Here is a 13,973-nt window from a genome sequence, read left to right on the forward strand (position 1 = left end):
ATCTCAAGCATGCTTTGGTAATGGTGAATCAGTCACTTGATTCAATGACATTGTCAAACAGGTAGTTTTCGCTCACTCGGACACGATGCCCGGTTCAGACTGTTCTGCAGCCCGCTCAACAAATATCGGGAAGAAAGTGTTATGTTTTCAGCGGCAGTAGCTGCATACTGCCCATCTATCCACCACGTTCCTCGTGGAGCGCAGGCTGAACTGGAAGGCATGAGATTCTGATGGATTGAGTAGCTTCTATAGTGCGGCAGTGACACAAGTCTTTCCGTTTGATATGTATCATTATTATGCCACACCGCTTTAGTACATCACAAGAAACAAAACAGTGAAATCAGCTCGATGTTCTGCTGCGATGGCTGTTCTCAGTCTGATAACTGAATGAATGTCAGCTGCATTCGCCTAAGGGATCATCCAGTACCTCTTGGTATCGTCTCCGCTCGTGTGTATACGTTCAGAGACTGTGCGTCTCTCGACGGCGTCGGATTTAAGGATATCACCGACAAGCCAAAGACCACTCGGACCAACACTCAGCGGAGATCACCGCCGCCACAGATGACTTTCTCGGCTTATGCTGTTGTCTATGAGTTTCACACCATACACCCCCACAATGCATACTTACAGAGCAACCTCCTCACCGTACAGGAAAATCACCACCAGCAGCCAGTACTGCTTCCCCTTCCAGCCCTTTTGGCACAAATTCAACGTTTTCAAGCTGTCCATCTTTTCACCCTTTCTTTAGCCTTCAAGCTTCCTCGTAAGTCTCAACAGACAACCTCAAATCATCAGTCAAGGTCAATCAACTTACCTCATCTTGTATATCCATAGCAAAATGTCCGCAGCCAACAAAATCTTGCGTACCGCTAACGCTCCTCAAACTCCTCCCACAGAGATTGAGCAACAAATTGCTCAAGCTTTTGTTGACCTTGAGGCCAACGTTCCCGAACTCAAGTCTGAGCTTAGACAACTTCAATTCTCTCAAGCTAAAGAGGTCGATGTAAAAGGTGGAAAGAAGGCTGTTGTTATTTTCGTCCCTGTCCCCATGGCCAAGGCTTTCCACAAAGTCCAACAAAGGTAAGTTGTAGATCTATAAGAGAAACGGATTGGAAAATCAAGCGGGTTGATTGGCTTTCATCTGTGTACAAATGCATTCGGGGTAGACGGAGGGACTATTTAGGCCCACCTCCCCTGATGTATTTTGGACAGGATGAGAGTTATGGGAAGGAGAAGAATGGTCAAAATGGATGATTAATAGACTCTTATGGGTCAATGCTGATGAAAAATCTTTACCTCCTCTGCCAACATCCTCGTCTTACACATCCTTCCCCCTCCCCAATATTCCACCGACACTTTCTTCCGTTTCACTCACTTCCCTAAATTTCCCATTTCACCTCATAGACTTACCCGAGAGCTTGAGAAAAAGCTTTCCGACAAATACATCGTCTTCCTCTCTCAACGAAGAGTCCTCCCCAAACCTGCCCGAAACGCCTCATCCAACAAAAAGCAAAAACGACCTCGATCCCGAACTCTTACTGCCGTCCACGAGAAAATCCTTGAGGAGCTTGTATGGCCCAGTGAAATTGTTGGCAAGAGAACTCGAGTTGCCCAAGATGGTGGTAAACTGATCCGAGTGTAAGTCGAATCCTTGTTCTATATAATACGGATGGTATACTGACTTTCATGCAGCTTCCTCGACTCCAAGGACCAAAACAACCTCGAATACAAACTCGACACCTTCTCCTCAGTTTACCGAGCTCTTGCTGGCAAAGACGTCCACTTTGAGTGAGTTTGGGTCACCCCCGAATCCTCATTATTTAAGCTGATTCAATCCCTCCAGGTTCCCCGTACAAGCTGCTGAGTAGATACCCTGACGACCGTTGGCATTTGGAGGTCATGCATGTTATATAACGCGCGATACAAGGAGCAAATCAGTTCCTTTCACCTTGTGCTAAATCGGAAAGGATTGACATCCTTTGACTAATCCCTTGAGCGCGTTTGGTTTGTTATTCTGATCATTTAGCGTCGCCATAAGACAAACTACTCTGACTGGTTGCTGTCATGGTGTTTTTGTTTTTGAAAATCGTTCTCATCTTTACTTTTACCTATAACTATCACAGGCAATATGGCAGACAAAAAGAAAGACGAGAAAAAGAAAGGGTTCACTATTGGCCCATTTGAGCAAGCTCTGCTAATACTTGTTGTACTGGGTGTTGGTACGTGCAGTTGGATGGGACTCAGGCTGACCTCCAACTAGCGTCTCATCCTTCTTTACCGTACTCACCCTTCAGTGTCAATGTTGATGGATCGATGTCTAGTCTTCCTTTCCTGTCACCGCCTTTTATGATGCTAATTCTTATATCATATATCGGTTACCATATCCTATCAAGGCAAGAGGCCGCTCAAGACCGTGCTAAAGCTCTGGCAAAGGTTTCGGCATCTTCATCCAGATCATCGTCAAGCTCGAGCTCCTCGTCAGCATCGAAGAAACCTCTGTCTTCGTCGGATGTTCGATCTGGAGGATTGCCTTCCTCTTCGTCGTCAAAGAAAGTGGGCGATCCTACCCCGAGACAAGTATCCGGTTCAACGTCGAGCAAGGATGATCCGTCAAGCTCAGCTTTCAGGAAAAACTATTTCCTGACAATGCAAGGTCCTGGTCGACCGGCTCTGGTACCGTTCCAAGATGGTCTTCGACCTAAAAAAGGTGATCCAGCGGGAACGTTGTGGTGGGACAATGTCCCAGATGGTGAGTTCGACGTAGAAATCGTTGAGCTGACGCCTAGATGCTGCTGATCTCATGGCACCGCCTATTGACAAGGACAAGATGAAGGCGATCATGAAGAACCCTTGGGCGACGGAGATGATCGAGAAAGACATCCAGTTGTTAAAGATTGCAAAGCGTCAAAAAGAGGAGGAAGAGTAGGTCACCCTCAAAGATATGCCTGTACTGACAATTTAGACGTTATGCAAAAGTTGCAAGTCTCTTACAAACTATGCTTGGCTTTCTGCTGTGTGCTATCGACATGAGATTGGGAGTTTGTGAGTATCATCTTGGGTAGGGTGCCGCTGATATCGTTCAGTGGCCATCGTATTCTTCTTATGGAAGCATTTCACCAACCTCCATGACGAGTCATTATCCGATGAGAAAGATGCTATAGAGAAAGAGAAAAAGGAGATAGCCGAGAAGTTGAGAGACGCCAGGAAAGCAGGCATGCCCTCACAAGAATATGCCGGTCTACAAATGGCGCTACAGCGCTTGGGATAAGTGATCGAATACCGTCAATCTCGTCGATGTTTATGCATAACAATTTCTTGTATCGCTTGCTCTGGCTGCTCGACATGAATAACGGAACAAAGGAGAGACACCTTGATCGGTTTTCGTAAATGACCCCTGATTGACATATACTAGAACAGCGTAGTGGAAGAAGCTGCTGATGCGGGAAACTCAACCGGAGCAACAGTAGTATTTCCAAATCTGTGGTTCTCTGTGCTTGGAAGTCGTGCATCAATAACTTCATAAGACATCTTTAAGGCTTGTGCCAGCGGATCCTCTTTCTAATGCTTTGGGTTGATTGGGTCCTGGTTTCCATCCAATCTGCTCATAAAGCAGGGATCAGTATCTTCTATACAATTATTAGTCCCAAATGCCGACACTTACCAAGAAAATGATCTGGAAAGTAGCAGGGACTGCACCGTCCTCAGTACCGTACAATTCTGTGGATATGTTAGCGCCCGCATAATACTTCGTCATCGAAATTACGCACCTTTGTATATCGATTCCGCCGCCAGAAGAACATCTCTTGATACTTGAGCTCTTCTTCCGAGTATAGCATTACTTTCTCCCATATCTCGTAAATCTGACATCAACTCCCATATTGACGGGTAGTTGATAATCATATCCTCCACATCCACAGTAGTGGTAGTGAAGCCTGCTCGATTTAACAGCGATGGAGCATCGGTAGGATCTAATGGCATAGTCATCAGCGTCCGGCGTCCGGCGCGAGGATGAAATACAGTCTCACTGATCATAGGTGATACACGGTTAGAAATTCCTCCTCTACGCTCTTGTTCTGCCAGTTGCAAAGAAGTCCTGGAGCAGAATTCAGCTAATAGCGATTGGCATTTCGAAAGGAGACGTACCTGAGCTCGAACAATGTATCACCTCCTAGTACAGCTCCAACAAAGACACCATCGGGTTTGAGGACATGGCGTATCTGCGTGAGTGCACCTAACTATCTGAGTCAACGTCACATCTTAAACGTGGAATAATTGCGGTGGACAAGTATTCACCAACGATATCTCCCACCCAATGTAGACCACCTCCACTGACTACAGCTTCTACCTGGTCTTTCAGTTTCCCGATTTCTGGATTTTCTAACAAGTAAGATGGTGAAGCCTGTATACGTGTAGGAGGAGCTATAAAGGATATGAGGTTTAATTCCCTACACGAGAAATCGCTAGCGAAAAGACCCACAGGGAAACTGAGAGTCATCATCACGATGCAAAGCCTCCTCTAGAAAGACAATTGGATGAGCACACAAAGTATGAGGAATTATGAGTATAGTTGCGGTACAAACCCACTACTCGATTCCACTAACCACCACTTTCTCCTCTCACTCTGCTTATCTTGTCTCTCCGATGATGACGGTACTTCATCCGCTATGACTTCCTGCAGTATCTGAGTTAACTGACCAGAATGTGCCGCAAGCTCTAATATTGATGCAGGCGGTATCCTCAGATCCTATCATGAGAGCTCGCTCAGTGATTGTCAATGGAAGGTTTAGGATGTTCAACCCACCTCGATCCGCTCTGCTAGTCGCTCAGCGATCTCATCCCTCAGGTAGTCAACAACTTTGACAGGATTTTGGTCATTAGGTTCTATCGACTGTGAGAGCTCGCCATCCTCTGTCAATCGTCTGATTGCCCGATCTTTCTGCCTTTCCTTAGATAACTCATCGAATACCTCGTAAGGTTTTGTTGGTGGTGGGGTATGAGGGGAAAGAGTTGCATATGCTCGCGAACTTCTGAGGGATAGGGTCGCTGAAGCAAGCGGTCTCGCTAAGTTGGTCGATTTGGACAATATTGCACGCATCATTGTTTATATGATTTGCAGTAGATATGGCTTACTTAAACCATCTGATAATCGTGAATATGAACATGAGTGATTTTGCAACTGACGATGGTGAACATCCTCCACTCGATGATTTTGCATCCTTCCAGGGTCAATACTCTGGAAATCGCGTACAATTTTAACCAAATATTTGATTCCTTTTCGGATCTTGCTAACATATGCAATGCAGACAATGCTAGTAAAGCGAAAATGCAACAGATGGACCCAGAAACGATTTTTGAGCATAATGAAAGCTAAATGCCATAGCCACCCATCCCTGATAAAAGTACAGAAGCAAACATCTACTCCTTGACCTCTTCCTCTCGCTCGACTTCGGTGATACCTTGTCTCTTCTCGGCGAGTCGTTGAGCCTTTCTCTCCCGCATGGCCTTGTTCTTGACTCGTCGGGCTTCTTGTTGCTCGGCAAGGTGTTTGGTTCGGAGAACTTCAGCCTTGGCTTTGTGAATGTGTTCCATCAAGACTCGCTTGTTCTTGAATCTGTTACCCTTGGCCTCAAGGTAAAGGGTGTGGTAACTAATCGAAGGTCAGCCACGATTCGCCTATCAAGTGAGATATATGATAACGACACAACATACAGGTGTTTGTCGATCTTTCCACCCTCTCTGTACTTCTTCAATAGTCTTCTCAAAACTCTCATTCTTCTAAGCCATTGAACCTTGGTGGGCATACGGGCCTCAGCAGTACCCTTTCTCTTACCGAAACCGGTGTGTCGACCGGATCGTTTGGCAGCGGCGTGGTCCCTAGTTCGTGCTCGAGAGTGGATAACGGTAGGTTTGATGATGCTAAAGAAAAGACGAATAAGCGTATTTATGGAATGAATACAGCAATTTCAACTTACATGTGACCATCTTTGAGAAGCTTTCGGACACCAGATCGAGAGTTGGCTTGTCCAATTTCAGCAGCCTCTTGGGGATCGAGCCAGACTATTTGATGTGTATGCCGGGTTGACAGAAGAGTGATAAAGCGACAAAAAAGGGGGAGAAAGCCATTAAGTCAGCATAACCCCTCAATATATCGCCTAATGTCGAACAGTCCCATGTTCATCTCATCAAACATCTTCGCGCCTCTTAACTGCACTAAATCTCTACTCCTCGTAGTCTCGATCCACCTGACTTCCTTTGCCTGAAAGCTTGAGGTATGTTTTCTCATCCCCCGATTATTGCTTTCCCCTTCGTGATCGCTCCATCGCTGTCCTTCCAAAACTACAAACTCACTCTTTCGTTGGCCGACACCAGCTACGGAGGCAGCGAGACGCTTTTGTTGTTTCAAGTTGACCATACTGATGAGTTTATCTTGATGTCTGGAGAAAAAAAGGAAAAAGAGTTGTTGATTTAGTTATGATCGATAATGAAGAATGGTAAGGTAGCCCGTGAGAGCCAAAGCCAGGAGAGGAAAGCGGTACGGTGGAGAGAGTGAATCGGTGGATGCAAAGGTGTGAATGATTGGCTGAGTCCCAGTAAGGTAGAGCAGGAAAGTGGCAATCAACTTCCCCTCTATGCATGCATTCGGAGTTATCGAAAATCAGCCGTGGGTATCACACCGGGAATAATATCTATTCACCAATGTGGCACTATCTTTGCATTAGTACGGCGGAGGTCCTTCGATGCTCGGTGATAGAGAACTCTCTTTTTAAACACCGATACAGGCGGAGCTTGCCTTTTCCTTTGTCCACCTTTAGTTGTCAATCATTCGGATGGAAAATCGCTAGTTGAGATAAGAGGCACTTAGATTAGACGCACGTTTGCCAGTTTCTGCGAAACGAGTCAGGACCACACAAATCCTTTGGAGATCGCCCCTACTATGATTTAAAGGATGTAGACACCACAACTTGCAAGATCAACAACGGCTGAAACAAGGCGGGACGGAGGTCCATTTCTTACATACGTTGTTACTGTCCACTGAAGTACAATCCCAGCAGGGAGGATGCCAATTTAGTGTTGTCTTTATATATCCCTCAATCAACTTCACTCTCTTCTCACATCTGTCCATCATCTCATACGCACAATCATCTCTTCCCCCACACAACGCAGCATCCTTTACATCGCCTCACATCACGTCACATCACATCACATCGCCCTATAACTTTTAGAATCTTCTTACAACTTTCGCAACGCCTCAAGAACAGCCGAGACGTGTTAGCCTGTTGAAAACATTCACAAACATACTACCACAGTCACTGGTTTGGTCCCCAATTACCTTCTCACTCCATCCCCATGTATCTTGCTTATCTTCGATGCTGTATCATTTTACACGTTCTGCCTGTTTTAATAGCTAGTGCTGAATCTGTGAGATTGACCCGTCATAACATTGACTCTAGTCATCTAATCCGTACAATCTTGGGAGAAGCACCGCCTGTCGAGCGCAAAAATCCTCTTCAACCCTTACCGCGATCAACAGTCGAATATGAACCTTACTCTTATTCGTCATTTACCAGTGGCTTAGAATACTCCAGGACCAGGAAGAGATCCGATTCCCGAATTGGCATGCAAGTCGACTCCAGTGGAGGAATAGCTTACACGATAGATATTTACGTTGGCGAAGGAAAAGTGGCGGTTCCGGTTTTAGTAGGTGAAATGACTAGATATACATACTTATGGTACTGACTAGGCTGTCTAGGTAGATACTGGGTAAGGAGCATGGATTACAGTGATATAAGCATCCGTATCTGATGTTGTTGCGGATACCAATGTGTAGGAGCGCCGATATATGGGTTTCCGCTAGTCCCTGCAAGAATTGCACTGATGCAAAGATGGTCGATACCAAAATCACTAGTACTGATGGCTGTAAACTCGTGAGTAAGGGATATGGTAAGTCGCAGTCTTCTTCAAGCTAGACTCACACTGAGGGCAATAACGGTCAGGGAGTGGATCCGTGGATGGCTGTCTTGTCTCTACAGATGTCTCACTTGGTCGGTACTCCCTCAGCAATTATCCAATACTAGCTGCACGAGACATGCGCGGATTCGATGGCAAATATATGAGGTCAGTACATCTCATTCAATAATTGGTACATGAGCTGATGTACAGAATATTCTGTTCCAGTGGTATACTAGGTCTAGCCATGAGAGTCAGTCAGAAAACGTGGAAACACGGCCACGAAGTTCGATTTCAGCTGACTTGTCAACAGAATATGGCTCTTAGTAATCAATCTCCAATCGATCTCCTTTTTTCCAGCGGTATCATATCTAGCGCTGAAGTAGGTTTCTATCTAGCTAGAGACGGTGATGAAAGTGAGTTTTCGTCCTTGCCACTAGAAAACCAGCTGTTGCTGATGCCGTGAGCAGGTGAGCTGGTTCTAGGTAATCCTCATGATAGGTAAATCTCTTACGACATTCAAGTTCAATGAAAGTGGCACTGATGGACTCGGGTGCTCATTTTCCAAACATCTCAGCCACCATGCCGATCAAACAAAGAAAGTGCAGCTATCTAAGAAAGGTTCGGATGGCCTTTACCGTGTCAACCTGGAAAGTTTCGTATCTCACGGGCAACCCATTAATTCAGAAGGTGCGAACTTGCAAAGCATAGAGGTGATCATTGATACCGGGTGAGTATGTGATATTCCTGCCATTGTTACAGTACTTACAATAAGCTGCAGAACGACAAACATTCTCTTACCTGAACATGTGCGTATTCGCCCAATGCGAACATGGTATCAATATCTCAGCTTACCATACTCGATAGATGCTCGAACCTATTTACAATGCGCTGAAAGGTCACAAGGATGTCAACCAGAATTACTGGGTGGCACCTTGCAAACGACCCAACGATGCTAATGAACTTCTAGGACTAAATTTCGGAGGTACCGTCTTTAATTTGAAATGGGAGGATCTTGTGTAAGTAATGATTTCATCATGAAAGGAGAAATAGAAAAAGGTGACGAAAGTTGATTTTGTCGATATACAAAGAATTGCGTCTAGCTCTTCAAAGTCTCAATACTGCCCTTTAAGGATACAGAATACCCGTAAGCAAAATCAAGATCGAGGATGTATATTTGATCGTAGACTGATTCATATTCGCCACTTTAGCGGCTGACGATTACCTTCTAATCGGTTCGGCCTTCCTTCATAACGTTTATCATGTAGTCAATGTCGATTCCGGCGAGATCACGTTTTATGGGTTGACGGATGCCTAACATAGACTCATGCGAGAAGTATGATCGCTGCATTTCAGTATTTTGCTCCATGAACTTCAATGTCCTTTCCGTGAATATGTAATTTGACTCTCATGATATCACTTGTTTACTCGGACTGAATTGGAAATACCTCAGGTATTCAGCAAACGTGTCGTAACGGATGACATCACCTACCTTTCTTACCTGGCACAGATCCAGGCTTATCTGGAATAACTGTCTTCGTTCCACCTCATAGATGACGAAGTCCAAAAGCGTATTGCCCAATCATTGACCAGCACAGTACTCGTACAATATCCGATACTTCCTTTGAGGCGTTACCTGTCTCCTTATCATACAGATTATGGGTCAATATGTCTCAGCCTTATCTCCCTCCTTTGTTCCCCTTATTGGGCAATATGGCGTGCGGAGTCCCAGTGTTCTATCTGCGACAGATACGATAATTACCGATGATAGGGTAGAACTCGTTTCTAGGTATTGTGCCCGAGTTAGAACGGCAGGATCGAGATATGTGACTTTCTCTACTATGCTAGATTCAATTTTATCTCAGGATAGATTGAAAAGCCAAGTCTCCGTTGTGCCATCACTGCTCTACTCCATTCCTTCACAACATTACGCTATACATATCGCTCAACTTAAGCAGAATCTCACTCAGCTGCCTCATCAAGTCATCAGCCAAAACAGTCCACACTCGGAATTGACGTCTTGTCTTTGACCATTTCAAGGCTATTTGAATCCATTTTGTCCATTCTCCGATATAACAGTCGACCACGATACCTTCTCAAAAGATCCACTGATACGAAGCTCTCAATAACCAACTGGTTGTCTCACCGCTTCGGTATCATGCCAGTTGATGCAGAAGCATATATGTCAGGAGAGATTCCCGCTCTCTCAAGAGGTGGGTCTTGGCTGCCCGGCAAAATAACACTTGGTTCTAGTCAAGCTCCATCCTTGCAGCGGGGTACCTCCTATGGCTCATCGCCTCGATCAAGTCTCCCTCATACTCCTCCAACTCCTACTCACATTATGGGTGGTGATTTTGCTGCATCAAATTCAATCCCTTTCCCCAAGCCCCCTTGGTACGGATCATCTCACAGAGCAGAATCAGTGGTCAGTACACATTCAAGAACTCCCAGCCACAGCCATCTGGCAGGCGCAGCTTCTACCCATGGTTTGAAGCGGGAAAAGGTGCTTGGTCCGGTACTGCATAACGGCTGGCTACAAGGATCGATGGAGCCACCAGAATCATTGGATGGCTCACTCTATCAGGAATCAGTCAATTTGACACCCCATGCGATGCTTAAGGTCACTAATGATTCTAATCGTCAGGCTCCCATTTCACCCAAACAAACTTCAACTCACAGTGAACAGGCTCGTATGTGTGAAGGCTCGATAGCAATCTCATCACCTTATCGAAAGCTCAGCCAGGCTGGAGTTGATCAGGCATCTCCCAACCGACGAGTAGCGGAACTCCGACCTACGCCACAGAATGATCGATCTGAGATGTGTTCCAGCCAGAGAAGCTTCGAACGCCCCAATCTATCCAGGAGGCATAGTCACAATCCAATTCTGGCACCTAAACCTAAAAGGATCAACGAAGACGACCTGTTCCGATCGGCACAATTGAATAATCGACTTGCTCGCCTCAGTTTACAAGGCAGGCAGTGTCACACGCCAGATCCTCATACGCCACCACGTATTCCACAATCCTCGAATCCAGAATCCAAACCTAACATGATGAGGCGTTCCTCTTCCCCTTCTTCCCCCTGTCCCAAATCGTCCACTGCATCGAAGCCACCAAGCTCTTCAGGCTCACAGAAAAGCGCTAGTCATGGTCACCGGAGTAGACATATATCTACCCCTCATTCAGTCGCTCTTGTTCCGGCCCCTATCGCGTCCAATCTGCAGCAGTCTGTCCCATCGTCGCTCCTTTCACCCCTGGGGGGACATTCGTGCTATTCTTCTAGCTTAAGGGGTGGGGTATCCGCGCATAAGATGCCTCCCTCACCGGCTATTGCCACTCGCTCAAGGACTTCGAGTATTGCCGAAGGCGTCACCGATACTCCTTTTGGGTACGTGTCACCTCTGGACGACGATGAATACGATCCATATGCCGCTCACCCTGCTGCATCTCCATCTGGATCACCTCACCGCCACCCCCCATCATCACTACATAATTTCTCTGAGCGCGACATCTCTGAGACAAGGAGCAACAAGAGTCCATCTGTGAGGAAAGAGTATATACCACCTGGGTATGCCAGACCAACGCGAGATCTGGAATGGAACAGGGTTGGACCGGCAATGAAGACTCATGGTATCGCATGGTTGAGAGAAGGGGATCCAAGACAATTGCCTTCTGCGCCTCGCGGACCTCGATATGAAGTGGCGAGGCCACCCAGAGTAGATCATGTTCACGGAAGCTGGTGGGAAAGTGGGGCAGATGGTACTTCCTATGCTGGCTAAGACAAGATCACCACGTACCATCCTTCAGGCCTATGATTCTTCCTGTAGACAATGAGTCTTCCGAATCATGTAGAACAGCTGATAGGTGTTTCATGATGAGAACTGTACTAGGACTGTATATACAATCTATTTTGGGCACATCAAAGTTATGCACTCTTGGTTTCTGACCTTCAACTTGAGCCACCTTGGGAGAGGCCAAATATTGTGACCTGGCCTGTCTCAACATCGACCGAGTGATACACCTGGACTGAAATGTTAAAATTTGGATACACCATGACGTCAAGGAGTGAGTACTTACGTTATGTAAGAAAGCATCTCCTAAAAGCCACATATTGTCGACTACAAAATTGGTGTCAGCGACTCTGATTTACCAAAGAATGCGTGGTGAGTACCCACTAGACGCTAATGTTGTGATCAATGGCCAACACTGCCCTGCCTCATCCTCGGCAACTAGATCTTCATATGGAACGTCGAAGCTGATTCCTCCAAACATGACTGAAAGACCCTGAGCGTGGTTTTTACCGTGCTCGTTCGGACATGGTACAGTGGCGTTGCCAAGTTGAGCTTGATCTTTAACATCGATGAAGTATCCATATGTAGAATTCCATACTTCGCTGAGAGTCTGCAATGATAACGCCTGTAAGCTGGCTGCATTTACGTCTCGGCGGCGCAGGAGTTTGTATACGTACACTAAAAGGTACTGCGATTGCCGATGCTCTGCCGTTACATATTAGTGAAAAGACTTAAAACCGAAATGACAAAGACTTACCCTGTATCTAAGTAGACTTTTTGGTTGAGACTGTTGGTAACAGCATTCCCATTGATGTTGAGCGAGTCCATTTGAACGATGTAGAGACCGTTCTCGTTGCCCTGCCTGGTCAGGTTGACAAAATGGGAAGGATCTGCATGTTCGCTAATCTGGACCATGAGCAAACACTCTTTTGCAATACTTGAATTTCTGCTTACCTAGTAGTGGGATCGCCGAAAGTAATCTCGCCTGAATTTCAAATGAGCAAAGATAGGATTCCACATAATTTCAACTCACTCTCCAAATTATCGCCAGATCGTGGCAAATAGAAACCAACAACAGGGGCTTGGATTAAGCCCTGCTGATATAGGGCCGATACTACGGTAGGGGAGCCATTCGGAGTTTGACCCTTTCAAGAGATATCATTAGTACAGCTAGAGGTGATGAAAACGCTACACACGTACAGCGCTGGCGAGGCCTATCAATCCGCTACGAAATGAGTGTTAGTCTCATATCAACGTCAAAGCTCCACCACGCAAAACGTACCTTAGATAGACACCTTGCGATGCAGTATCCCCACTTACAGAAGTCACCGCGAGGATGGAATAGTTATGAAGGGTGTCTTCCCCTAGAGTCAGTGAGGTACTGACAAAGCACCCCGTAACCTGACCGATTGCTGAAACATACCAAAATGAGCCGCGAACGAAAGCAGGAACGACTCGACAAACCTACCATAATTGACGGTGTAGTTATTCGTGGAACAGTCATCAGGCAGTGCAGTATTGATAGTCTGCATTCCACCTTGTTTGCAGGCGGCGCAGCTATCATGAGCTACCCAAAATTGCGACGATCCGGTATCTATCTATGGTAGATGAAGTGGATATTAGCTACTAATTTCATGTGGGTATCTTAAAAAACTGACGTGGACTGGCATGGTTACACCTTCCACTATGACATCGATTGTGTATATGGTTCCTGCACCTGTGATATCATCGGCTTCGAGATTTGTTATAGGATTATTGACACCTGCTGCTCAGTCAGCTAAATGGAAATATCGAGATGCTTCGTCGAAGTTGTAGCAGCAAAGACTCAACGAACCAGTTGCAGCAGCGGCTGTTGCTGAGTGATCCTGAACCGCAACAATCTGGGTAGCTGAGGGAACAGCAGCGCTTAGTACGACACTGTTTGTTTGAGAGAAGGTGTTAGAGTTCTGATCAGTAGGGAAAGCGTATGGGTTGCTGATGGTAGCTGAGCTTGCGGCATTATTCACCTCTTGCCTCTTCTCCAGGTCTGCCGATGGGCTATGTGGCGTCATTTTTAGGATGATTGCTCTCTCTTCTATTGAGCCTTGATAATAACTACCGTCTTTCCATTTTTGTATGGAATCAAGAGTTCTTGCGATGGGAGGTAGACCATTAGACGATGCCTCGTGCTTGGTCATCTTGAGGTGTACCGCTGCATGTGCTGGTGATGCTATTAAGAGAATGAGCGGTATTAAAG

At 46.0% G+C, this 13,973-nt stretch overlaps 7 protein-coding genes across 7 annotated transcripts; 4 read left to right on the top strand and 3 right to left on the bottom strand.

Annotated features, from left to right (window-relative positions):
* Positions 1-838: 838 nt before the first annotated feature.
* On the top strand, positions 839-1,868 carry IL334_007099 (uncharacterized protein; the record flags this gene model as incomplete). The annotated part of the gene is made up of 4 exons (XM_062938793.1): positions 839-1,080; positions 1,405-1,638; positions 1,693-1,788; positions 1,844-1,868. 4 exons carry the CDS (start codon positions 839-841, stop codon positions 1,866-1,868), a joined length of 597 nt encoding a protein of 198 aa, XP_062794844.1.
* A 260-nt stretch (positions 1,869-2,128) lies between these two features.
* Positions 2,129-3,268, top strand: IL334_007100 (uncharacterized protein; the record flags this gene model as incomplete). The annotated part of the gene is made up of 3 exons (XM_062938794.1): positions 2,129-2,219; positions 2,423-2,749; positions 3,084-3,268. 3 exons carry the CDS (start codon positions 2,129-2,131, stop codon positions 3,266-3,268), a joined length of 603 nt encoding a protein of 200 aa, XP_062794845.1.
* Positions 3,269-3,517: 249 nt separating this feature from the next.
* Positions 3,518-5,098, bottom strand: IL334_007101 (uncharacterized protein; the record flags this gene model as incomplete). Its single annotated transcript, XM_062938795.1, has 9 exons — positions 3,518-3,598; positions 3,662-3,717; positions 3,768-3,968; positions 4,026-4,093; positions 4,144-4,231; positions 4,294-4,419; positions 4,478-4,516; positions 4,585-4,744; positions 4,802-5,098. The coding sequence occupies 9 exons, from the start codon at positions 5,096-5,098 to the stop codon at positions 3,518-3,520; spliced, it is 1,116 nt and encodes a 371-aa protein (XP_062794846.1).
* Positions 5,099-5,415: 317 nt separating this feature from the next.
* On the bottom strand, positions 5,416-6,412 carry IL334_007102 (uncharacterized protein; the record flags this gene model as incomplete). The annotated part of the gene is made up of 4 exons (XM_062938796.1): positions 5,416-5,647; positions 5,710-5,916; positions 5,973-6,057; positions 6,349-6,412. 4 exons carry the CDS (start codon positions 6,410-6,412, stop codon positions 5,416-5,418), a joined length of 588 nt encoding a protein of 195 aa, XP_062794847.1.
* A 1,205-nt stretch (positions 6,413-7,617) lies between these two features.
* On the top strand, positions 7,618-9,265 carry IL334_007103 (uncharacterized protein; the record flags this gene model as incomplete). Its single annotated transcript, XM_062938797.1, has 12 exons — positions 7,618-7,698; positions 7,751-7,761; positions 7,829-7,941; positions 7,995-8,115; positions 8,176-8,200; positions 8,261-8,363; positions 8,418-8,448; positions 8,525-8,677; positions 8,729-8,756; positions 8,815-8,966; positions 9,039-9,094; positions 9,159-9,265. 12 exons carry the CDS (start codon positions 7,618-7,620, stop codon positions 9,263-9,265), a joined length of 981 nt encoding a protein of 326 aa, XP_062794848.1.
* Positions 9,266-10,105: 840 nt separating this feature from the next.
* On the top strand, positions 10,106-11,725 carry IL334_007104 (uncharacterized protein; the record flags this gene model as incomplete). The annotated part of the gene is made up of 1 exon (XM_062938798.1): positions 10,106-11,725. One exon carries the CDS (start codon positions 10,106-10,108, stop codon positions 11,723-11,725), a length of 1,620 nt encoding a protein of 539 aa, XP_062794849.1.
* Positions 11,726-11,895: 170 nt separating this feature from the next.
* IL334_007105 (uncharacterized protein) lies at positions 11,896-13,914 on the bottom strand (the record flags this gene model as incomplete). Its single annotated transcript, XM_062938799.1, has 12 exons — positions 11,896-11,967; positions 12,024-12,064; positions 12,122-12,347; positions 12,415-12,442; positions 12,495-12,638; positions 12,692-12,722; positions 12,771-12,882; positions 12,938-12,962; positions 13,020-13,149; positions 13,206-13,335; positions 13,396-13,499; positions 13,572-13,914. 12 exons carry the CDS (start codon positions 13,912-13,914, stop codon positions 11,896-11,898), a joined length of 1,386 nt encoding a protein of 461 aa, XP_062794850.1.
* Positions 13,915-13,973: the final 59 nt, after the last annotated feature.

This window comes from Kwoniella shivajii, chromosome 10, assembly GCF_035658355.1.
Source record: "Kwoniella shivajii chromosome 10, complete sequence".
NCBI classification, from domain to species: domain Eukaryota; kingdom Fungi; phylum Basidiomycota; class Tremellomycetes; order Tremellales; family Cryptococcaceae; genus Kwoniella; species Kwoniella shivajii.